This window comes from Eleutherodactylus coqui, chromosome 5, assembly GCF_035609145.1.
Source record: "Eleutherodactylus coqui strain aEleCoq1 chromosome 5, aEleCoq1.hap1, whole genome shotgun sequence".
NCBI classification, from domain to species: Eukaryota; Metazoa; Chordata; class Amphibia; order Anura; family Eleutherodactylidae; genus Eleutherodactylus; species Eleutherodactylus coqui.
The window spans coordinates 89,168,597-89,194,905 of record NC_089841.1 but is presented as its reverse complement, the minus strand read 5'-3'; the positions used below and the strand labels follow the sequence as shown (position 1 = coordinate 89,194,905).

At 46.2% G+C, this 26,309-nt stretch overlaps 2 protein-coding genes across 4 annotated transcripts; both read right to left on the bottom strand.

Moving 5' to 3' along the window:
- Positions 1-1,382: 1,382 nt before the first annotated feature.
- CENPH (centromere protein H) lies at positions 1,383-25,985 on the bottom strand. 3 transcript variants are annotated; one of them, XM_066602825.1, is made up of 9 exons: positions 25,737-25,982; positions 23,920-23,975; positions 20,992-21,052; positions 18,745-18,816; positions 8,945-9,001; positions 7,933-7,996; positions 4,932-4,983; positions 4,458-4,612; positions 1,383-2,459 (listed from the first exon to the last, which is right to left on the bottom strand). In XM_066602825.1, exons 1-9 carry the CDS (start codon positions 25,874-25,876, stop codon positions 2,367-2,369), a joined length of 750 nt encoding a protein of 249 aa, XP_066458922.1. In that variant the 5' UTR covers positions 25,877-25,982; the 3' UTR covers positions 1,383-2,366. The 3 variants fall into 3 exon arrangements, with proteins under 3 accessions (XP_066458922.1, XP_066458924.1, XP_066458923.1); XM_066602827.1 differs by having other exon boundaries at positions 25,897-25,970; XM_066602826.1 differs by lacking the exon at positions 1,383-2,459 and adding an exon at positions 2,593-2,854 and having other exon boundaries at positions 25,737-25,985.
- Positions 11,845-16,920, bottom strand: LOC136627593 (lamina-associated polypeptide 2, isoforms alpha/zeta-like). The gene is made up of 2 exons (XM_066602824.1): positions 14,965-16,920; positions 11,845-12,335 (listed from the first exon to the last, which is right to left on the bottom strand). The coding sequence occupies exons 1-2, from the start codon at positions 16,184-16,186 to the stop codon at positions 12,307-12,309; spliced, it is 1,251 nt and encodes a 416-aa protein (XP_066458921.1). The 5' UTR covers positions 16,187-16,920; the 3' UTR covers positions 11,845-12,306.
- Positions 25,986-26,309: the final 324 nt, after the last annotated feature.

Genomic DNA, 26,309 nt, shown 5'->3' with positions numbered 1-26,309 from the left:
CCTTCAATGGAGGCCATCTGTGCGTAGTCCACAGTAAAATAGAGAAATACAAAAAGAAAATACATGTCTTTCAGTGCCCACGTTTTACCGCAGATCATCCACAGGGACAGCGAGCGTGGCATGCGCAATTCAAATCCGGTCGTGTAATGAGATTATGTTTTTTTTTTTTTGTCTTGGATTTTGTCTGTATCCAGGAACAAAAACAAAAAAAAACAAAAAGGGCTGCGTGGAGTCACGGCCGCAAGTCTTCAGAGGCGTAGAGAGTACGAAGCGCATTTTTGGTATTGTCACGATAAATTATCTAATCGGTATAGGTCTGACATTTCATTTCTTAAGTCTAAACAAATCTTCCCCACAAGTGGATGTACAATAGGCCTGTGAGCGAGAAGGAACATGTGTAGGAGGTCAATATTAGGGCTGAAAGTTAAATCTGTGCCGCCCAGAGACGCGGGAGATTCCGGGCGCAGATCATCTAGGATTAAGATGTGTTATGAAGTTTAAAATATGTTTGGCATGGTTATTGAAATCGCCAATTAGTATGATGGGCGCTTGTGTAGCGACTAGCATGTTTTCACAGATCTTCTCTGTAGTTTCCATTAAGCTACATTCACCGTGGCGAGAATCTCGCACGTTTTGTGTGTTGTGAGAATATGAACGCCATTCTTTTGAATGGACTTCTTGACATGAGCGAAGCTGCGAGGATGAAAAGCACAGCTTGTTCCATCGTTTGACATTCCCTTCGCATCGCCCATGGTTTTCAATGGGACCATGAAAGAAATTGCATGGCACTCACATGCCGACTGATGTGATGTTTCCCACTGAAATCAATAGGAAACACTTGCGATTTTCTGACGCGTGTGAAACACATGCCCGAGGATCGTAATTTCACAGAAGCGATGCGAGGAGTTTTTTAAAAGGAAAAAAAACAAAAACCTATCCGTGGGAAAAACGCATTATTTAGTAATCCTGCACTGCAGGGGGTTGTAGCAGATGACCCTGGAGGTCTCTTCCAACTCTACCCTTCTAGGATTCTATGTTGGCAACCACTGAATTCAATGGAAGCAGGGCTGCTCCTAAACATGGCTGCTGTTACATACAGTAGACACGACCTTACCTCACATGAGCAGGCTCTTTTGCTTTCCCATGTTTGCAGTGTTATTCAAATGGGAGGCGAGAGCTAAACGGCTACATGAGGTCACATTCAATTTGAAGTAATGATACCCTTTGTTACCAAAGGAGGGGAAAAAAAGGCACGAGTAACCTTATGACATTTGCAACTCTTCCATCACAGCTGTAATCTCTATAAGCGCTAGGTTACTAGCAACACTAATAAAAATGAAGTCCTAACTTCTGACACTTATATTTGCAGACAACGGCAACACTTCCTTTAATACTTAGTTTATTTCAAATGCTTTCCCCTCATAAAATGCCCCACTAATCATTGGTACCAGTTAGAAACAATTAAGTAACACGGTCACTAGTCACCTGGCAGTTTTGCTTTGTATCTGTAAAAATGGTTATTCTTAAAACTCTAGCCAAGGTTCCCCATTACACACTGAGACACAATACTATGTGCATGAGCCCCAACTGTAGACGGCAAGTCTGTTAGACCATAGGCCAGTATTGACTTGGTCTCATATGAGCTAATACCCCATACAAACATCATAGCTGCATCATGATTCCATGCAAGAATAGCGATACTGAGTATCATGCACAGGATCAGATTCTTTATGAAAGCAGTCTTGATCCAATCCTGTCCATGGCACTAAAGGCCCCCCATTACAGATTGGTATCGTAGCCATGTGCATAGAGCTTAAAGGTGTTCTACCCCATTCATAAATTTAAATCTTGGAGATAAGTGTCTGATTGGTGGTGGGTCAACTATTGGAACCCCATAGATCAGAGGAATGGGGCAGTGGTCAAGCATATGTGCTGTCCATCCCTCCCAGAGATTGCTGAGCGCCGTACTCTATTCTCAAGCAGTGCCATAGAAACGAGTATGGTGGTGAAACACACTGGGTAAGGGACAATGGGACCCCCAATCTTGTGATCGGTAGTGGTACCAGTTGTCAGACCTCGCTCCCCATCAATTAGACACTTATCCGCCATCCTGTGGATAAGTGTTGGCTCAAGTAGACTTGGCATTACATCTGAAAGTGGATTATGGTGCAAAACATCACACACTGCTCAAGTAAAGTTACGTCAAAGTGATAAAAAACACAAGACAATTCTATAAATTTTGCCTTCGGATTTTTTTTCGATTTCATAAGAACTTATAAAAATTGAGACATGGCCAGAAAGACGATAAGAAGGTTAAAAATGACATAAAATAACAGATAAAATATACACAATAAAAAGCAGGACGACTAAAAGCAGGCAGGGTTCTGGCCCAGCTTGAGCACAATCTCTTTCAGCTTCGGATCTTCTGCCCAGTTGATACGACTGCTGAAAATCAGTCTCTGAAGAGAGAAGGGGAAAATGAAGTTAGCAGAGATGTAATCCTCAACACTTTATTTTTAAGTATGTTGAGTGTAAAATAAAAATAAAGTTTGATTTTTTTTTTCCTATCTGGAAAGCTTCAATGCCAGCGAGGGCAGATATTTTAAACCAGAAGGAATTTATACAGCGTTTATTGGAAAATTGTATGTTTCCATATTCAAATAGATAGCATTTAAAGACTCACCAGGCTTTCAAAAACATTTGCTTATATGACAGCCAGTGTGATAACCAGCAAAAGTGGTACTTTATTTACCAAGAAGGATGTTTTTGTAGTGAAAAAATCAGTCTAAAGTACTATAGTCACTAAGGGTCTCGCTTCCTCCTAACTTGCTGTCAAGGGATGTTCTCTTCATTACTGGAGACAGAAAATAAAGAACAGGAAGTATAAGAGGAGGAGGAGTCATCCTGCTCATTGAAGTTAATGAGAGCAGAGGGGATAAGAAATGAAGTAGAGACTCACACAGAGGTCCCGTTAGAGCTAATAGTGAGTAATTTACAGCTATTTATTCACACATGCACTGCACAGTACTGCTGTACATTCTCCTCCATGATGAGGTTATGACTGCGCAGAGAACTACAGATTCTACTGTCTAACCCACACAGTGTATAGAGCACAGCATAATAGTCAGGCTCCTCCCGACAGTCCTGAGAATCAACTATACAGCTTACAGAGAGGGAAAAGATAGGACAGAAGTCATATAGTGGTCAGAAATAGTGTTACTTATATGTATACACAGTAGCTTATTCTGAAGAGTCATCTGAAGAGTTAAGTACACTTTAAGAGCAGTCTGTGTCCAACCAGACCCTTTAATGTTAGGCTTAATATGATATGATATACGTCAAATGTTCACACGAGATTAGTTGTAGAATTTTGGTGCACAATTACATTTACTGAGGTTTCCTGACATAGGACATTGGGGGCAGTGGGAGAAGATAAGAGTAAAGACAAATACGTACGTACACACCCCTCTACATATGTACACACTCCTCTGGTAGTGTGTTTACACTATCTCCAACAGTCACGTGGTTGTTTACCGACGTGACTACTGCAGCCAATAGGGGGCCCAACATGAGACCATTAGTGACATCCAGTAGACAGATCAGGGCTGCCAATATAGAATCCCCCGTGATAACTGTAAAGGATGGGACTGAGTCAGAAGACCCGGTGACGTCACCTTTCAGATGCCAGGGTGCTCCAATGCTACAAATATATTGTTCTAGAATAGATTTGTGGCAACACAAAGCAAACTCGATATACCAACTACCCACATGTGACTGCTGTGTAAATGCTGAAGCCATTGATTGGCTGTAGAGGGCATGTGAGAGTTGTCTGCACATCAGTTCAGGGCCACAAACAAATACACACCAGTGGGACGATGGTGTGGCAGGGATATACCAGGCGAGTCATTTTTCATTAGCCAATTTATCACAGCCCCTACCTGTAGCCAATTGTTTTTCAGCTCTTGGAAAACCCGCTAAGGCTGACTGCACACAGCGAGCATAATATTAGGTCAAGAAACTAGGCCCAATATCACACTTGGCAAAGTGTGTTACTTGCGGATGCTAGGCGATCTTCAGGTAAACCGCATCGCTTCAGTGAAATTCCAATCCTCCCACATGAGTTTCACACGCGATAGGAGGACAGAAACGTTTCATATTCTTTTCAATGGGAAACCTTGAACCCATTGAAATAAATGGGCATTGCGTTCTGAGTAAAGTGGAAAAAAAAATAGGATAGATAGAACATGCCACCATTTTTTCCCTGCAGCATCGCTGTAAGGAAGAAAAAAAACCCGCTTATATGTAGGACTCCATTCAATGGGGTCATATTAGCATGAATTTTGTGCATCTCAAAACGTGCGAGATTCTCGCCAGTGTAAAACCGGTCTTAATGAGAAGTTTCCAGAAAGAACACATTAAGATGGTGGAAGACTCAAAGCAAGGATGTCACTGGTTACCTGGAAGGCATTCTGGATCACTGTCACTACATCAATTTCTTTTGCAATGAATGCATTTATTTTCTTAAAGCTCGGATTATCCACTTGAGCAAAGTTGTTCTGTTCTTTCATGGCTTTGAGCGCCGCCATCACTTCAGTACACGTCTCTTTAAGTTCTGCCAATAAAACAAAAGTGAGTGTGCAGGCGGAGCAGTCAGAGGGAAATGTTACACCAGGCCTGCAGCGGGGTTACTAAACGGTGACCCGACAGTCCCACCACCCTCACCCCCAAGTGCCAGCGTTGGGAAGAAAAGAGACTGATCTGAAGCGGAATTATTTCATTGATTGCAAATGTTGGTTTAGAATTATTTTGTAGTTATTGCTTTCTTATTAGGAACTTCACTACGCTGCTTCACATGATAAATAACGGCACAGGCTCTCATTTATTTTTTCAAATCAAATACTTAACAAAAAAGAAAATTTTAAGCAACATACTCATCCTCTTCTTTCTGACATCAATCAATTTTTCATCCAAAGTGATGGCCGCCTTTTAGAAAAGATCAAATTAAAAACTACCGTCAGTTAGTTCTTCTCAAGTACAATATACATTGATCGATTACTGCATTAGGAAACACCTACTCAATAACAGGTAGGTCCACATTTTTAGGTAATCGCAGCTTTCATATGTCAGGGAATAGATTCCACAAGGTAGTGAACATCCGCCATACTCAACCCGCCCTATGCCTGCTGCAGCAGCTCCATTAGTTGTGCAGATTTTTGTGGATAAGTGGGAGCAGATCTCACAACCTTTCCCAGGATATCAATCAGGAGGCTGGAATCGGCACACGTGACAGGGCGGAGCTACGCGATGACGTGTAAAAGGGGGCGGAGCCAGAACGCCGCTGCTGCCGGGCAGACCCGAAGGCAGAAGACCCTTCTGCGCAAGCGCGTCTAATCGGGCGATTAGACGCTGAAGTTAGACGGAGCCATGGAGACGGGGACGCCAGCGCAGGGAAGGTAAGTGAATAACTTCTGTATGGCTCATATTTAATGCACGATGTATATTACAAAGTGCATTAATATGGCCATACAGAAGTGCTTAACCCCAATTGCTTTCGCGAGACAACCCCTTTAAGTGCGTCTCCCCAGCTGTCATCCGTTAGCTCACAATAATATTTAACCTGTCCCCTTCGTCTGGTTTCTATCCCTCCTCTTTAAACATGCCGTCATATACCTATTACTAAAGAAACAGTCTCTTGACTTGACCTGTGCTGCCAACTACCAATCCATCTCTAATCTCCCCTTCATCTCCAAACTCCCAGTCTACTTTTATCTAACAAGCCATCTCTCAGATAACACTTCTTGACTCCTTTCAGTCCATTTTTCATTCTCTACATTCTACAGAAGGCACTCTTACTAAAGTGTCAAACCATCTTCTGACAGCCAAATTGAATGACGACCACTCTCCTGATCCTCCCGAATCCCTCTGCAGCATTCGATACTGTAGATCGCCAGATTCTCCTCAATGTGCTCTGCTCTATTGGTCTTAAGACTATTGCGCTTTCATGTATTCCTACCTTTCTGACCAATCGTTCAATGTATCAATTGCTCTCTCTTCTACTTCTCTTCCCCTTGCCGTTGGGGTTTCTCTTGGTTCAGTTCTTAGTCTCCTTTTCCTTCTGTATGGCCCCTATTGGGTGAACTATCATTAGATTTGGGTTTCAATACCAACTCTATGTTGACAATACCCAATTATATACTTCTTCCCATGGCATTACTCCACTGCTTCTATAAAAGCCAGGGATTGTCTGTCCACTGTTTCTACCACTATGTAGTCTCTATCTAAAATGGAATCTCTCGAAAACTCAACCAGATATCTGCATCTCAGTCTGTATCATCACCACAACTCCATGGCAGCATTCCCACTGTCTTGGGATCCTATTTGATTCTGACCTATTCTTTACTCCCCATATTCTGTCGCTTGCTTTCTCATGTCACCTGCATCTCAAAAACATCTCCTGAATCCACATTTTTCTTACTGTGGAAACAGCAAAACCCCTTACTGTCTTTCCCATGACTATACGCTCCCCTTTCCAATTCATCCTGATGGCAGCAGCCAGGCTTATCTTTTTGTCCAGCTGCTACACAATGCCTCCACCCTGTGCCAGTCACTAAACCAATGCCTCCACCCTGTGCCAGTCACTACACTGGCTGCCTGTCAAATACAATACAATTTAAACTCAATCTCATCCGTAAAGCTCTCCACAGTGCTGCACCATCCTAGATCACCTACTTCATCTCTGCCCTACCTGTACTTTCTACTCTGCTAAGGACCTTAGACTAAATTCCTCCCTAATCTGAACCTCCCACTCCGGCCTCAAAGATTTTTCCCGAGCTGCACCAGAATGCATTACCCCAGACAAATCAGGTTAATTCCCAATTCCCACAGCTTTAATCGTGTCCTAAAATCACATCTTTTGAGGGAGACCTACCATATTCCAGCAATGATCGTTCTTATGCTTTTACACAGGAACGATGCAAACTGAGGCGCAGTGGGCCAGAGATCATTGAGCCCACCAGCCTCCATCCACAGTAAATAGTCATTTGTAGATGAACGACTGCTTGTTTACAAGAGCCGATCCGTCATTCAGTGTTCTGCTTGCAGAAACTGGACGAGAAGCAAACAAATTCTTGTTAATCATTCAACTGGGCCATGCATTTATACCAAGATAAAGCAAGAATCTGAACGATTTATCGGCCCGAGGAAAAAGGGCCCTAAACTTCTCCATCTACCCCGCCTTTACCTTGAAAACCTGAAGCCTTTCTTCCTTCTGCATCCCCCACATTGCACCTCTTATCTGTTCATTTCAAACAGGGCTGTTGATAGGATAATATACATATAAAGTGTTTGTCTCTATGAGTATACTTCCTTCTATTATGTAATCTTGCAAGTAGGGCCCTTATCCCAGGTGTTTGAGATGTGCGTTGCCTTATTACTGGATGTTATGACCTATTTTTTTCTTTCCTGCAGTTTGTAAAGTGTAGTGGAATAGGGTAAGGCTATATAAAGATCAGTAATTATTGAATTTGGTGCAAATAGTCACGTAATATGACATCACTAGCCGGAAAACCCCTCTATGAAGTTTATAGGCTCTAATGGGGCATATACATTGGGGTTGTTGTGACACAACCCTTTTGATAAACAGATGTTGAGTTTCATAAACTAGCCAAACAATAAATCATAGCTAATAAGTACGTCAGAAAAGATGAAAAAACAAACAACAAAAACACACACTTAAGTGTGTTATACTACTGCTCCTCAACTACCCCCAACAGGTCATGATTTGAGGATATCCTATACTGAGAACATTTGTGGCAATTTTTGAGGCAATACTAAAGAAATTCTGAAAACTTGACCTGTTGGGATTGGAGTTAAAAACCACCACTACACTCTGTATTACACAGTGATTGGACATTTATATTAGTATTGTCTTACCTTCTGTGACTTTAGAATATGATGACAAAGATCCATATTATGCGCCATGGTCTCATGTATCAACCTAAAAAGCACATGAAAAAGCAAACAAAACCACAATTATCCATCCAGCACTTCCCAGGATGTAAACAGCTACAAAGTAACAGCACTTTAAAAAAGAACTTTTGATAGGTCAGATCAAAATGTCAAAAGTTTTGATCAGTGGGGATACAGGTGCCGAGAACCCCACTGATTACCGAAATAAAGGAGTTATGCCTCTTTGCCTGTATTCGCTACCCATTGCCTGCTGAAGACTGACGTATACATGTCTATAGAAGCGTATGTGTAGGTCTTCAGAAGGCGAGAGAAGCTTACAGGCAGCAAAGAAAGAAAGGGGACAGCGCTCGAGTGAACTTCATTTCAGTGATCAACAGGGGTCTCAGCACCTGGACCGCCACCGATTAAAGCTTTTGACACGTCTCTCTGAAATGTCGTTTGACTCACTTTTCTATTACATGCAGTATCAGCGCACAGATACTAATTATATATATATATATATATATATATATATATATATATATAAAACTAGAACTACCAGTAATATTCTCAAACACTGCTAACACAGTCACCTAGTGTGCACTTACACATACTTCATTGAGTAGCAGAATGTATGAGGATTCTCATTTAATTCAGTTTTGCCATAATGGTCAGATGCAAAAACCATTATGCTGCTATTACACATAGCGTCTCTCTACTGCAAGACACAGGCAAAGCTACGCCAATTGCAGCCAGTACCTGGTCCTGGTCTTGTCAGCTGGATCACTATGACAAGTTCAGATGCCGGCAGCAGTCAGTGTAGTTCTCCCTTTGTTTTGTAGTGAAGAGAAAGTGTATTGACAGGTTTATGAGAGAAACCTGAAGTCTGTAGCCCAGATAACACACCCTGTAACTGCAATAACTTGTGACTACAACCATTCCCAACCCAAATACAGCAGGGGCATATAAAGCGGACGTACCCACCAGTAACACTTACTGTGACTCTCTGCTGTGCTCCAACAACTTATTATCGATTGCGTCGTATAACTGTATTCTGTTGTAAAGATATAATGGTAAAGATCACACCATAGAAATCATCGAACGCCAAAGAAGATAGATTTAGATCACTTCTAAAGAAAATAGTTTCAGGTAAAACAAACCCATTTAAACAGTCATTTTCTTTTATTCCATTCCTGGCAGGATTGGCTATAGAGGTCTTGATACTTATTAGAACGTGAAAATAGCTGCTTATTATCTGCCTGTCCAAAGGAGCAGCACAGGATTAGAAATACATGCACCACGCAGGCTTACAACCTATTAATGACACTGCATACAATGCAACCCAGCGAGTTGCCCTGCAGCTCTGTAGTGGATAAGGTTGTACGCCTGTATGGTGCACCCAAAGTATCAGTGCGGCCGACACCCTTTGTATGCTTTATCTACCTGCAAAGGTGTGAGTGGTTGTTCATCAGTATCTGGCACAATGCTCCTCTATATAGTAATCTTCTATCTGCATTCTGCTGGGAAGTGGTGTATACCGGTCCTAGTGAATCTCTGTATCAGTATAGCAATAAATATAGCCACTGGCAGTGATTTTTGAGCTAATTTGACCTTTTGCATGGATATTCTTTTGGAAGAAACCTTTTTTTTCCCTAATCCAGTACAGTCCCTTTATTATTTGGTTTAAAGCAGAGATTTTCAAGCTTGAGTTGAGCCACATTACCGTATATACCGGCGTATAAGACGACTTTTGAACCCCGAAAAATCTGCTCTGCAGTCGGGGGTCGTCTTATGCGCCGGTAATTCAAAAAAAAAAAAAGTGTAAAAAAAAAAAAATTCATTACTCACCTCCCCCGGCGTTCTGTTGCGCTCCGGCAGGATGTCGCTCGCTCCTCGTCCCGGCGCAGCATAGCTTTCTGAATGCGGGGCTTGAAATCCCCGCTTCCAGAAAGCTAATACACACGCCGGCAGCCATGACAGCATTGAATGGCTGTGATTGGCTGAATCACACCCATTCAATGATGTCATTGAATAGTGTGATTGGCTGAAGCCACGTGTGCTTTAGCCAATCACAGCCATTCAATGATGTCATGGCTGCCGGCGTGTGTATTAGCTTTCTGGAAGCGGGGATTTCAAGCCCCGCATTCAGAAAGCTATGCTGCGCCGGGACGAGGAGCGAGCGACAGCCTGCCGGAGCGAGCGACATCCTGCCGGAGCGCGACAGAACGCCGGGGGAGGTGAGTAATGAATTTTTTTTTTTTTCTCCACTGAATACCGGCGTATAAGGTGACAGTTGGGGGGTCGTCTTATACGCCCCGTCGCCTTATACGCCGGTATATACGGTAGGTATTCAAGTTATTGACAGCAGCAGACTGACATTGTTGGCTGAAGTGGCGTTATGTGATCTTAACGCAGGAAATAAGCGCCAGCAATGTGGGTCTTAGGGCTTATTCACACGTCCGTATATCGTCCATGTTTTCACTTAGCTCCGCCCCTCCCATTAAAAAAAAAAACAGTGGCAAGGGGCGGAGAGGAGGCGGGAGCTCAGTGCACTGCTCCCAGCCCAGCCCGCCTCCTCCCCCTGCAGAAAGGGACACCGTATATCGGCTTGGCGTGAAAACCGGGCTGATATACGGACATGTGAATAAGCCCCAAGACCCATATTGCTGGTGCTTATTTCCTACGTTAAGATAACATAACAATCGCCAGCATTTGTACCCCATTCTTTTATATAAGGTAAATGTATGCGCAGCAATTCCTTAAAGGAGTTCTCCAGGACTTTACTATTGATGACGTATACTCAGGACAGGTCATTAATAGTTGATCGGCAGGGGTCCACTACTTAGGCTCCCTGCAGATCAGCTGATCACCAGGCCCACTGTCAGTGCAGAGGTATTAGTGCAGTATGTCTCCACTGGAAGTATGGGTTGGCTGGGCTGATCTCCAGGTAACACCCAGATTACACCCAAAGCTGACAAAATAATCGCTCCTGAGTGGAGACATACTACACTAATACCCCCCTTCATATTCTGGGTTTGTCATTTTTCTTCCCTCCTTCTCCAGGCACAAACATGGGCAGCAGGGATTTGTCTGGAGATTTCACTCCTCGCTCTCACCCACCCCTCTCCATTCACTTTAGCAGCGGCTGTTCAGTACTGAACAGCTGGCTGTTTACACTGGACGGCCGCTGCTAAAGTAAATGGAGAGAGGCGGGCGAGGAGTGAAATCTCCTCCAGCCAACCCCTCCTCCCTGGTGAGCTGAGCCAGCGCTACTCACTCCTGTACAGCACCACAGGAGCAAGTACACACAGGGACGAGCGTCAGGCATCGTTTGCCTGACATTCGTCCAATGTAAATGGGTCTTTACATGAGATGAACTGGGTATTAGTCTAATATGTCCCCACTCAGGAAGCGATTTTGTCAGCTTTGGGCATAACCTCGGCATTACCTGTAGGTCATCCCGGCCAACCCATACTTCTGGTGGAGACATACTACACTAATACCCAGTGCAGACAGCATTGGAAGCAGATAGCACTGCCTGTACTGCAGGCAAAGCTCCCATTTATTTCAATGCAAAACCAACCTAAGCTGCTGCACTGTGGATAGTGCTATTTGTTTCCGGCACTGTCTGCACTTCCCACAGGCCCAGTGGGGATCCTGAGCAATGGACCCCTGCCAATCAACTATTGAGAACATATCCTCAGGATAGGTCATCAACAGTAAAGTCCTGAAAAAGACACGGATTACTTACCGGTAGTCCCTTTTCCAGGAGTCATCACGACGGCCCCATTACATATGGAGGTTGCCCTCTGACCCAGGTAGGGACAGGAAGAGTTTAAAAGCACCTCCCTTTCCACCCGTGCTTCAGTGACTTATAAATCATTACGGTGGACAATGTTTACTAAACCAAATTTTACCTTTATTCGGTCATATTTACATTTAAAGAACATAAATTATTCTTAAAGGGGAGGGAACTATGGGCCGTCGTGATGACTCCTGGAAAAGGGACTACCGGTAAGTAATCCGTGTCTTTCCAGAGCGTCATCCCGACGGCCCCATTACATATGGAGTATACCAAATTATACGTGGCCCTAGGGTGGGACCACTGCCTGAAGGACTTTACGTCCGTAACTCAGGTCTTTGTCCGACTGGACGTTAACCCTGTAATGTCGGGTAAATGTATGTATACTCGACCAGGTCGCCGCCTTGCAGATCTGCTCGGCAGACGCCTGGCCTTTTTCTGCCCAAGAGGAGGAAAGAGAGCGAGTGGAGTGAGCTCTAATTTTTCCCGGAGGGTCGAGACCCCTGGCTTTATATGCCTCTTGGATGGCGGTCTTGATCCACCTCGCGATGGTGCTCTTAGTTGCCGTCTTTCCTTTTGCCAGCCCCTGAAATTGAATGAAGAGGTTATTATTTTTACGGAAAGAGCGGGTGGCCTCTAGGTACGCTAGAACAGCTCTCCTAACGTCTAGGTTATGAAATTCTCTCTCTTTCTCGTTACGGGGATTTTGACAGAAGGAGGGCAGAGTGATCGTCTGCTCCCTATGAAATTTTGACACTACCTTCGGAAGGAAGGCTGGGTCTAGTTTGAAGGTAATCCTGTCGTCTTGTATTACCATGTATGGTTCAATACAATGTAATGCTTGCAATTCCCCTATTCTCCGAGCCGATGTTATGGCAACTAAAAGGGTAACTTTTAGTGTGAGCAGCCTCAAGGAGAGTTGTGAGAGGGGTTCGAAGGGGGATTGGCAAAAGCTAGTTAAGACTATATTTAGGTCCCAGGTAGGAAAGGTTTCTCTAACAAAGGGTCGAAGCCGTTCTGCCCCTTTGAGAAACCTACGCACCCAGCGGTGTTCTGCCAAGGGAAAATCTAGATAGGACCCTAGTGCTGCTGTATGGACTTTAAGGGTTCTAGGACTAAGGCCTTTTTCTAGGCCTGCCTGCAAAAATTCCAGGATTACGGGAATGTCAATTCCTGGGATTTTCCCTGGCTCTATTTTACAGAACTCTGTGAATTTTTTCCATATCCTATCGTAGATAGCTATCGTGATAGGTTTACGGCTTTTTGTTAGGGTAGTAATTACATTATGGGAGAGTCCCTTCCCACGCAGTATCATGCTTTCAGCATCCATGCTGCTAGCTTCAATTTCTCGACCCCTGGGTATGTTAGTGGGCCCTGGAGGAGAAGATCTTCTACGGCTGGTAGTAGGAATGGACCCCGGATCGCCAAGGCTTTTAGCAGGGGATACCAGGGCCTTTTGTCCCACATAGGGACAACTAGTATGACTGACGCCCGGCTGGTTTGGATTTTCCTGAGGGTGCGGGGGATCAGTGGGAAGGGAGGAAAGGCGTAGGCTAGGTCCATGTCCCAGCTTTGGGACAGGGCGTCTACCCCGCGTGGATTGTCTCTGGGGTTCAGCGAGTAAAAGTCCTGGCACTTTGAATTTCTCTTCGTGGCGAACAGGTCTATCTGCGGTTCTCCCCACTGGCAGATTAGTTGGTCGAAGACTCGCTGATTCAGTCCCCATTCTCCTGGATGGATGCTCTGTCTGCTCAGGAAGTCGGCAGCGACGTTTGTGGACCCTTTTAAGTGGATCGCTGAGAGGGACAGCACGTTGGATTCCGCCCAGCGGAGTATCTCTGTTGCCAGTCGTTGCAGGTGCGGGTGTCGCGTTCCCCCCTGGTGACGAACAAATGACAGAGCTGTCATATTATCGGTTAGGATTTTGACATGCCTTCCTTTTATAAGGGGTTCTGCCGCCTGAAGGGCTTCCCAGATTGCCCTTAGTTCTCTGAAATTGGATGAGCGTTTAGCTACTTGGGGGTCCCAAATCCCCTGTAGATTTTGGTCGGCTACTTGGGCTCCCCATCCCGTTTTGCTGGCATCTGTTGTGATGGGTACGGTAGATTCTTGTGACCAAGAGGTACCTTTGCTTAGGTTCCTCTGTGAGGTCCACCAGCGTAGGGACTCTTTGACTCGGACGGACAGGCTCACCTTCTTATCCAGGGATGTCTGCCGTTTGTCCCAGTTGGCAAGGATAAATCCTTGTAATTGCCGGGTATGGGCTTGTGCCCATGGGACTATCTGAATGCAAGCCGTCAGGATGCCCAGCACCTTCATTGTTTCTCTAATGGAAACCGCCGTAGCCTGACAGAAGGATTTTACTCTTTGGGTGAGGTCTTCCTTCCTAGATGATGGAAGCCGGGATTCCTGGATGTGGGAGTCTAGTAATACTCCCAGGTACACCTTTTGTGTACCAGGGTTCAAGTCGGACTTCTGCTTGTTAACTATCCACCCTAAACTGTTTAGGGTGGATAAGACCATGGATAGGTCTATACGCATGGTCTTTTCCGTCCTTGACACCAACAAAAAGTCATCCAGATACGGAAATATGCGGATCTGATTCCGCCTGAAGTAGGCTACCATCTCTATTACGATTTTCGTGAATACCCGAGGGGCGGTGGAGATTCCGAATGGAAGGGCCGTGAATTGGTAATGTTGGATCTTGTCTCCCTCCCGCAGAGCAAACCTCAGGTACTTGTGATGGGCTGCCGTTATTGGGACATGGTAATATGCATCTTTAAGATCTATGGTGCACATTACACTATCTCGATCTATTAGTGGGACGATGGATCTTACTGTTTCCATCTTGAATTTTTTGTACGAGATAAATTTATTTAGGGCTTTAAGATTAAATATAGTCCTAATGGAACCATTCGGTTTTTTTATTAGAAATAGGGGGGAATAGAATCCCTCACCCCTTTCGTGATCGGGGACTTGCGCAATGACCCCTAGGTCCTTAAGTTCCTGAACGCCTTTTATGAGGTTCCCTTGTTCCTGTAGGGACCCCGGGGAGGTTATAAGGAATCTCCTAGGGGGTAGCGAGTGGAATTCAATTTGGTACCCTACTTCGATTATTCGGAGTACCCAGGGGTTAGACGTTACCCCTTGCCACTGGCTTAGATAGCCCGCTAATCTACCCCCTGTTTGTTCAGGGGAGGGTTGGACTTCCTTACCCCGACCTCCCTTGGGGTACGACCATCTTCCAGTCTTCCCTTTCCCTTTAACTTCGGGAGGAGGCTGGCGCGTCCTCTTCGGGAAGGATGGTTTCCTGAAAGGTTGTCTGTCAGGCAGGGTTTTACTCTTGTCGCCGACTTTTTCCAGGATTTTGTCCAGGACGGGCCCAAACATATATTCCCCTTGGAAGGGGATGGCGCAGAGCTTATTTTTGGATGTAATGTCTGCGGCCCAAGTCTTCAGCCATAGTGCCCTTCTCGCTGAGTTGCTGAGGACTCCGGTTTTTGCCCCGTATCTTACCGTCTCCGCTGATGCGTCAGCCAGGAAGGCGGTAGCCATTTTTAAGAGGGGGAGACAGCTGGCCAACTCCTCTCTGGGGGCCCGATCCTTTATGGAGGCTTCTAGCCTGTTTAGCCAGAGCGTCATGGATCTAGCCACTGAGGTTGAGGCTATGTTAGCCTCGATGGTGAGGGATGTTGCCTCCCAGGCTTTCTTCATTAATCCGTCGATTTTTTTATCCATCGGATCGGATAGCTGGGAGGTGTCCTCGAAGGGCAAGAGGGTCTTCTTGGCCACTTTTGCGATCTGGATGTCCACCTTGGGGGTTTCCCTGTACAGGCGGACGTCCTCGGTAGCGAATGCGAGCCGGTTTCGGATCTCTTTTGGAACAGTGATCCTTTTTTCCGGTTCCTGCCATTCATCTATGATCACTTGCTGCAGCGTCTGGTTGACTGGGAACATGATCTTTCTTCTAGATCGGAGGCCGCCAAACATCTCATCCTGGATTGTTCTCGGCGGGTTATCTTCCTCAATTTGCATTGTTTCCCTCACCGCCTTGATGAGGTGCGCAATGTCGTTTGATGAGAAGTAATATTTCTTCTCGTCTTCTATGGGAACCGGTGGGTCCTCTAATTCCCCTTCGGATAGGAGCTCCAGCGATTCACCGGAGATCGAACTCGCCGACTCGGTCTGTCTAGGTCTTTTAGGGACCCGTGACGGACCTGGCTGGGCCTGGGGAAGGGACGCCATGGAAGCCTGCAGCTCTTCCCTTATCATGCAGCGGATATCGGATTTGAATGCTGCTTTCTCCTCTGCGAGAATTTTCCCCGTGCATTCCTCGCATAGGGGTTTTTTATAGCTCTCCTCGAGCCTTTTGTTGCAGAGGACGCATTTTTTCGATTTTTTCCTCGGGTCCATTTTCTTTGGACCCTCCTTATCCATCTACCCATGAAAGTGGGGGAGAGGGGAGACAAGAAAGGGAACATATATGCATCCGCTGTACAAGTGACCATTTGCGCATGTTTTGGCGTATAGCCTACTTACAGTTGGTAGGGTGTCAATCTCTCCCTCACGTGCTGAGCTGTCGCGGGTAGACATACTCACATACACTTGTCTGGCAGTCAGCAGGAACCTCCATGGAGTTTAGCCTGCTTTTATGGGGAGGATTTTCGAATTTGGCGCCATTTCCGGGTTTTCGCCGGTAGCCACGCCCCCTACGTTGTGCGCGTGACGTCACCACGCCGGATGACGTCACCGCTATGCGCCCGAGGTCCAGGGAGGCCGCCGCTGCCGTTCCCCTGCCAGGAGGAACTATCCCATCACAGCAGCGGCGGCCCGAACATGCGATCCGCGCGAGGGAGACCAGCGCTACTAGGCGACTGACGGCTCCGTCGGCGGCGCAGGTCGGGGATGCAGGGACTCTTGAGTGTGCGGCCCCGACCTCTACCCCTCCAGGGGGGCCGCACAGCGTGCGGTAAGTATTTCTTTGCGGTAAGTCTTCTTGCCTCCGCAGCTTCCTATCTCCTGCAGCTCTGGAGCTGCTCCTCTGTCCCACCGTAGGGACAGGAAGACACTGAAGCACGGGTGGAAAGGGAGGTGCTTTTAAACTCTTCCTGTCCCTACCTGGGTCAGAGGGCAACCTCCATATGTAATGGGGCCGTCGGGATGACGCTCTGGAAAAACCCCTTTAATATGTATAGATTACTAGGAACTTCCTATATAATTCTGATAATCAAACTACTAACAGCGACCTGTCTGTCCGTGAGTGGGTTTGTGAGTGACTTACATGCTCTAACTCTCATCACATGATGGTGATGTACTTCATCACCAGTGAGTGAGTTACATGCTCCACCCGATCACATGACGGTGATATAATCACAGGTCTCGCACACGGCTGCTGTCCGGCTAGGTGTTCGTTAGTATTCCATTGCAACTGCAGGGGGTTTGTAGTCAGCCCATAATCACCACAAGGATGCAGTATCTTTGATGACGTTCCAGTCAAGGGATCAGGGACGGAGCATGTAAGTCAGTCATTCATTCGGGATGAGTGTCACCATCATGTAATCATGGGCGGAGCATTACGGCAACGTCATCAAAGGTCCTTCATCTCAAGTGCTGTGCTGCTTCTGATCCCTATTGTATGGGATGAACAATGTATGTAGCAGTGCTGTGTGTGACATGCATGTAGCAGAGCTGTGTGGTGCATTGCGCCACCAGAAACACTGGTACTAAAATTTCCTAGTATTACTAGTCAAAATACTAACGACCACTTGTCTGTCCGCGACTGAGTGAGTTACATGCTTTGCCCCTGATCACATAACAGTGACGTCATCACAGGCCCTATTCCATAGCAACTGAGGCCGCAGGGGTTTGTAGGAGATATATAACTCACTCATTCGGGATTACCTCCGGATGAAGGACCTGTGATGACGTCACCGTCATGTGATTAGTGGTGGCGCATGTGACTCACTCACACTGAATGATCAGGGACGGAGCAAGAGTGAGTGAGTTACATGCTCCGCCCCTGATCACATGACTGACGTTATTAAAGGTCCTCCATCCCAAGTGATTTACAAGCTCCGCCCCTGATCACATGATGGTGACTCCATCAAAGATCCCATAAGCACACGGCTGCTGTCTGGCTAGGTGTTTGTTAGTATTCCATAGCCACTGAGGCTGCAGGGGGTTCGTAGGGGATGGAGTACTAACACCTACAGCAGCCGTGTGCTTACAGGACCTGTCATGATGTCACGTCATATGATCAGGCACCTGTGTGGGAGGAGTACAGGGGTCACATGTCAAGGGGTTGATCAGTGTGTGCAGGACTCTGCTGTGCTGCTTTTCTTCCCTGTTGTATGAAGAATGTATGTAGCAGAGCTGTATGTGATGTACACGTAGCAGTGCTGTGTGTGACGTGCATGTAGCAGAGCTGTGTGGCGCATTGCGCCATCAGAAACACTGGTACTATATAATTTCCTAATAATTACTAGTCAGTATATATTCAGGAACTGCTGTGCCTGAATTTGCCTTATGTGGAATAAGTGCCCTGGTATTCTCATAGGCAGAGTTCAATTACGCTATTTGTATTGTTCAGCTCCGTCACCGAAGAGACCTGAAGTGCCGATTCTGGAACATGACTGCCAGGAATGGTGCCTAATGGAACCCATTTGGGTGTTTGTCATGTGGACTGGCATTTTTCCATATAAAGTAGGATGGCATGCTGCACTATTTGTTCTGGATTTTGTGCTAAACTTCTCCATAATAGGAACAAAGCCTTAGCTTTTTTTAGACAGAAAAAAAAAATAATAATAATTTTACTTTTTAGGCAAAATTACCGAGCCCCATGTGATGCCATAGCATGCCGGAGCTGTGATAACACACAGAACTTTCAAGTTTGGGACGGAGTCTTTCTATAAGGCACCTCCCATCTGTACTTTAGATTAAATTATGCAAATGCTATGATTTAGAAAGAAAAGCCAGAGTTAGGAGAGGATACTTGCCTTCGCAGGACTAGTGATTTGTTATGGTATCCAGCTTTCAGCACTTCAATCTCTTTTTGTAAAGCTGCAATTCTGTCAAACAGAAAAAGCATGCAGTCAGTGCACATAAGTGTCAGCCAACGGTTTTGTGCATGCATAAACTCAGTGCGGGCTAACTAAACCCCCGTAGTGAGAATGAATGAAGCGCTGGTCGCACAAGCACTCCATTGATTTTTAATGGGACAGCAGATAGAGTGGCAAGCACTCAGGTATTTCCGCCATTCCCATAGAAATGGGTAGAGCACTGACCGCAGATGCTCAGCCGGCATTCCATCCTTTCTGATGTCACTGCGGAGAAAGAAGACTGGGATGTGGGCCCCACATTCTTGAGATTGGCAGGGGTCTCAGCAGTGATACCCACGCCGATCAGCAAATTATCTCTTACCTGGTGGAAAGGTGATAACTTGCAATTCTGGTACAACCCTTTAATGTACAGTGAATGGCCCTGTCACAACAGGAGCTTTCCTGTATGGAAATTAGATGTGTGACCCTGGAGTCCAGCATAAAATTAAGTGAGCATGGACAAGTTTCAGTGTGAATTCACATTAGAATGGGAACAAAAAAAATTCTGCAACTTTCAACTTTGGACTCATTAACCCCTTCATGACATGGCCTATTTTGGGCTTAAGGCCGCAACAATTTTTGGTGGATTTTCTTTTCCGTTTATCAAAAGTCATAACTCTTATTTTTCCGTCGACGCGGCCATATGAGGGCTTTTTTTTTGCGTGGCGAACTGTAGTTTTTATCGGTGCCACTATTGGGAACATAGACTACATTGTAAAACTTTTTTTTTTTTTAAATTTTTTTAATGATAGCAGGGAGAGAAAACATCAATTCTGCCATAGATTTTTTAATTTTTTTTTTACAGCGTTAATCATGCAGCATAAATGACAATCCATTTTTTCTGCGGACCGGTACGGTTACAACGATACCAAAATTATTACTTTTTTTTAGGTTTTCCCACTTTTCTGCAATAAAACCCCTTTTTTTGGAAATCTTTTTTCTATTCTAAATTGCTGCATTCAAAGTCCTTTAACTTTTTTATTTTTTTATGTACGGAGCTCTATGAGGGCTTATTTTTTTGCAAGACGAGCTGTAGTTTTTACCGGTACCATTTTGGGGTACATATGGCTTTTTTGATCACTTTTATTGCGTTTTTAGTGAGGCAAAATGCTAAAAATTTGCATTTTGCCTCAGTTTTTTAGCGTTTTTTTCCCGTGCACAGTCAGAAGCATGTGCAACTTATTGTACGCGTCATTACGGACGCGACAATACCAAATATGTGGGTTTTTTTTTTTTACCTTTTTATGCTAATCTGAGAAAAAGCATAAAAAATGTTTTTTTTAACTTTTTTTTTTACATTTTTTTAATCTTTTTTTTTTTACATTGTTTGTGTCCCTCTGAGGGACTTTAACCACTGCCCTGATGATCGCTGTCATAAGGCATGGCAGAGCTACTGCTCTGCCATGCCTTATCGCTTATACAGCGATCATAGGCATAGGCAATACAGGACGCCAGTGTCTGGCGTCCTGTTACCATGGTGACAGGCCGGGCTCTCGCGACGTTATCGCGAGAGCTGGCCGGAGACACAGAAGGTGTCCGCTCCCTCTGTGAACTCGTTCCCTGCCGCGATCTACTTAGATCGCGGCAGGGAAGGGGGTTAACAGCAGGGGGGGGGGGGGCGCATCTCCGATGCTCCCCCGCTGTTGCAGCGGGACGCCGGCTGTGACTGACAGCCGGCTCCCGCTGCGGGATCACATATGATTAATAAGTTTACGTCCTGTTGCGGGAAGTACCAGGCTGCCAGGACGTAGACTTACGCCCTGCAGCGGGAAGGGGTTAAATATGCAAAGTGAACCAAAATCATTCTGCAAACAGACTGAACAAAATGCATTTAAATGGAATAAATTACTTCAGTCTCTCAGTGTCTGAACGATGGATTTTATGCGGGCTATAAAGCCATGGTCAAACAAAAAGCGCACGACTGCCCACGTTTACAAGTAACGATTATTGCTCAATTTCGTACGTTTGAACAAATTTTGAGCAATAATCGTTGCGTGTAAAAGGGCCTAAGTGGGAAAGCCACCATGCAGATAATGGGCTGCTGCTAGTCTAGGGGCATGGTTCTACATTTTATCTGTACTCCTAAAAAGACACACCATCCGTGAAGCCATAACTGGAAAGAATAGCTGGAGGGAAACCTCTTACCCCTCAATCAAAAATTCCTCGGTTAGATTTTCTTCAGGGAAGTCTTCCACTGAAATGTCACCTGCAAAGTAAGAGAGAAAGAACAAGGAATACAATAAATTACATCTTTCTTCATGCAGTCTACAGGCAATCCACAGGGAAATCACTGGCAAAATTCACACCTACGGTGTTAGTGTTGATTTTTTTTTTTTTACACACACACACACACACACACACACACACACACACACACACACACAAAGATGTGTGAACACTACATGCAACATGGTCTTGTATCTCTGGAAGTCAAGGATGTCTACTACCATCGTACTCAGAGTCACATGCTGAGTGCAGCATGAAATTGTGCATATTCACTTAGGCTACATTCACATGGGCGAGTGTGATATTTCTCAGCCCGATATTGCACTTGCCAACATGCATTTACCCGGCTGATGCAAAGCATTTTTCAATCAAAAATGCCTCACCTTGCTTCAGTGAAATTGTGATCCTCAGGCGTGTTTCACTTGCGTCAGAGGATCGCAAGCGATTCCCATAGATTTCAATGAGAAACAGCACATCCCACTCATGTGCACATCACACAGCATATGAGTGCCACGCAAGGTCTATTAAGGTCCCATTGGAAATATATTATATATATATTATATAGCTCATCGCTCATGCGAACAAGTCCATTTGAAAGAATGGAGATCATATTTGTGCATCTTGCAACAAACAAGATTTTCACCCGCACTGTGTTGAGATGGGTGAATTCAATAAAAGGTGTTGTCCAGGACTTTTACTATCAATAACCTATCCTCAGGACAGGTCATCAATAGTTGATCATTGTGGGCCTGCAATCAGCCGATCGCTAGGGATCCTGAGTAGCAGACCCCCTAACACTGAACAATGCTGCCCCTAAAGGCCCATTTAGACAACGATTATCACTCAGAAGCCATCTTTTGAACGATAATCGTTGTATGTAACTGCACTGACATTGTGCAGCTTTCGTTACCCCGTCACTCATCGTTGTCTTTCAGTGTGCTGAAATACGAGGATGAGCCTTATCAGGCATTCACAGCGGGATACAGCTGATACTATTGTTTCAGCTGTATCCCACTCCCTGATCACAGGGTGGGTATGAAGAACAGAGGGGTCCAGCTGTGTTCTACATACCCCCCTCTGAGTGCCCGGCTGTATAACAGCCAGGCACTCTGAGCAGAGAACAGCTGGATGCAGAAGACAAGCAGCCGCGCTTGTCTTCTGCATCCGCTGTTATACAGCCGAGCGCTTCGTGCAGAGAACAGCTGAATGCAGAAGGCAAGTGGGACACACTGCTTGTCTTCTGCATCCTCCATTCCGAGCGCTTGGCTGTATAACAGCCAGGCACTTGGAGCGGAGAACAGCTGGATGCAGAAGACAAGCGGGGACACCCCGCTTGTCTTCTACATCCTTCGCTTGCAGCGCAAGGTGATCGCTCATCTTGGGCTGCAAATGACAACAATTATCGCTCAAAAGTTGCTTGAGCGACATCTTTTGAGTGATAATCGTTGTGTCTAAATGGGCCTTAATGCAGGACCTGAGATCCTCGCCAATCAGCTAATTAAATAGGTTGCAGTGCATGGATGAGCACCACAACTTCTAATGCCTGTGATGTCATGTTCATTGGTCATATGGCCTAAAAGCAATTCAGTTCCATTGTAAGTGAGTGTGATTGAGCTGCTATACCAGTCGCACCCACTATGAAATGCACGGCACTGCTCCTGGTACACAGTGAAGTGGCTGCAGCATTCACCTGAATGCCGTGCTTACTCCTAAGAGGTGGACCCACACTGATCTGGTAATTGATGACCTATTCTGGGGATACATCAATATTAGACCCGGAGATCTCCTTTCAGGCTGTATTCACAGACTTGACTGTTACATGTGATTTTTAAATGAGTTTTTTTAGAAATTTTCACATGCAATGTGCATCTGTTTTTTTCCACTACACTTTTTTTTTTTATGCGGTCACTATAATAATAATATGCATTAAAATTTGGTTGCACTTGCATGTAAATCACATGGTATGCGATCTGTTTTTCAAATGCTCCCATAGACAATAAAATCGGCAATTCTTGAACAAGGATCGCATGAAAGTAGGACATGCAGCGAATTTTGAAACTCAGATTAAGGCCCCCTGCACACGGGTGGAAATTCTGTGACAGAATTGCCTGCAGAATTTCCACCCATGCCCGCTACAATAGGATCGCATTACATAATGCAATTCTATGCAGATGGCCGCGATTTGACCACGTAAAATCTCGTGCGGTAAACAAATCGCGGCATGTTCTATTTCTGTGCAAGCCTCATAGAAATGTCACCGGTGACACCCTGGCTCGGCTCTGAGCATGTGCCGGCTGGGCGGCAGTCGGCGCATAGCGGGGAGACGCCAGAGGAAGTAAGCCACAGTGGTCTCTGCAGGGGCACGGCTCGCATTCCCACTGCGAGAATTCTCGCAGCGGGATCCGACCAGGCCGTCTGCAGGAGGCCTATCAGTCCTAGAAGGTTGTGGAAGAAGAAAAAAAAACCCACACATGGGATTTAGGCCTCCTGTTCACAGGCAAATTTTCAGCCCCGCTGCCCACGAGCGGGGAATCATAGCGATTCTTCGCCCGCAGGATTTAAATCGCAGCATGCTGCAAATTACCGCGATTCTCCGCGGTGAGCCTATCTGCCAGATAGGAACAGCGCGCAGAGCTGCCAGCTCTCACCTGCTCCTGAGCGGCGCCTCCTGTGGCAGAAATCTGCCACGGGATATCGCTATGCCCGTGGACAGGAGCCCTTAATCAAATTAGTGCGGGGTTTTTTTTGTGTGCGAGTTCTGGCCACCTCAGAGCCAGGCAGAACTTGCACAGGAAAACACAGGTGTGTGGTATACCAAGGGCTGAGAACAGTCGGGGAGCGACATACCTGCTTTGAGCTTGATCTCCAATGCAAGCTTCTGCTGTTTCAGCTTCTCCAAACGTCTGCAGGTAAAAACAAAAGCATTATGAGTGAAAGCAGAGCCGGTCGTTACATCCAATGTGTATAAGGCCTGGTTCACATGGCGGACGCTGCTGCAGAACCCAGCAATCCCACATCCAAAATTGTACCATTCATGGCAATAAAAATGTCCTTTCCTGGGAAGTCATCAATAGAAAAAAAAAAAAGGTGCGAACAATCTCTAGAGGGCTCAGTTGTAATCGGGTTCGGCAATGTCACACCCGCGTTAGCACTCAGTTTGGGGTGCCATCTTTCTGTTCTTGGAGTAGAGAAGTGGAAATAAAAAGTTATTTTGAAAACGCATTAAATGCAATCGGAGAAATGCCAGAAACGTTTAATTCCGTTTCTCTGCCCCAAAATGTAAACAGAGCACCAGAAACCCCAAAAGGACCCCTAACACAGCTGTGCGTTCGCTCCTAGGGCTCATTCACACCACCCCATTTGCGTTGCACACTACGATGCGCTGTGAATGGAGTCAATGGATTTTCATTGATCCATTCACAATAGTATATAGATGCGCGAGAAAAAGACGGCAGCATGCTCTATGTGACCGCATATCACGCAGCGTGAGACCTAGTCTTATGTGACGCTGTCTGTACACAATACATGGTGTACGAGCAATGAAACTGACGGAACAGCTATGAAAGAGTGCGGGAAATAAAGACAAAAAAGTCCCACCGCGCACGACAAGCGGGCGTGAGATACACGGTTCTGCCAGCTCACACGGACCGGTATAATGCTGAAGGACCCCCGCGGGATACGGTCGTGTGAATGAGGGCTTGGGGTATGTTTGCACGTAGTGTAAAGGGTATATTCACAGCGGAATACACTGCGCCAAATTCTGCCAAATTAAAAAAAAACGTGTGATACATCATTACTTGAAATGCAGTTTTCCACATCGGCATTTCGTACGCAGGTTTTACTCATTGACCAGCAAAAGCTGCGCCAAAAGCCGTGCCAGAGAGATGCGGAATCCACACAGGCGGGCGGGCGCAAACCGGTGGCAGATCCACAGCGCAAAAGGTGTGTCCGAACCCGCAGCAATGGTGGGAATTGTGAGGCAAATCATAGAGTTATTGTTCGTCTTCTAGGCAGTAGAAGCCCACGATCCGCTCCGTAGCACAATTTTTCCATAGCGTGTGCATATTAGTAGGACACACTCATCCACTCAGCTGCTTGCACGGATTCTCCATGGCAATAGAATTAGCAGCACATCCTCCCGTGTGTACGCACGCCTGAGGGTCCGCCCCTGTGAACGCACGCCTGAGGGTCCGCCCCTGTGAACGCACGCCTGAGGGTCCGCCCCTGTGAACGCACGCCTGAGGGTCCGCCCCTGTGAACGCACGCCTGAGGGTCCGCCCCTGTGAACGCACGCCTGAGGGTCCGCCCCCTGTGAACGCACGCCTGAGGGTCCGCCCCCTGTGAACGCACGCCTGAGGGTCCGCCCCCTGTGAACGCACACCTGAGGGTCCGCCCCCTGTGAACGCACACCTGAGGGTCCGCTCCCTGTGAACGCACACCTGAGGGTCCGCTCCCTGTGAACGCACACCTGAGGGTCCGCTCCCTGTGAACGCACACCTGAGGGTCCGCTCCCTGTGAACGCACACCTGAGGGTCCGCCCCCTGTGAACGCACACCTGAGGGTCCGCGGGTTTCCTGCTGCTCACTTGCGGCTTAGACAACACAGAACAACCCGAGGAGTTCCGGCAGCAGACTACATGTGGCCGCAGAGCCGCCACTACTTACCTCAGCAGGGCTGGAGGACTGGCTGGCGGCTGCGGCTTGTTCACTCTGCTCCCCAGTAGCGCCACTCTCCCCAGCTCCGTGCTCTGCTGCTGCAGCGCCAGCAGCCGCTCATCCTCTCCTGCCGGTGCAGGCCGCTGCATGCTTTCGCCCGCTCACTTACATACAGGAGAGTCCGCGCTCCGGGGACATCCAAAATAGTTCCCGCCTGGCACATGGGGCGTGGCTTCTACAGAGGACGGCCCACTGAAATACGTCACCATCACATGATCAGGATGTGAGAACAGAGAAGGCGATCTATGAGAGCTATGTTCTAGCTGATTGGGTCATTAGATACTTGTTAGTCATGTGATCAGTTCCTGAGGGGTCCAGCTGATTATGAATACGGAAAGAATGGAGGCGTGGGCATGGCCACGTGACTAGGAATACACGTGGGGCTGTTGTTTTTTTTTTTTAAATACAACTTTATTATACGTTAGACAAAAAAAAAAGTGAACAACTGTTCTTCAGTGGTGTAATTCTTTTTTTTCCCGGTTTATTGCTACATGTATTTACAATTATAACAATATTACTACC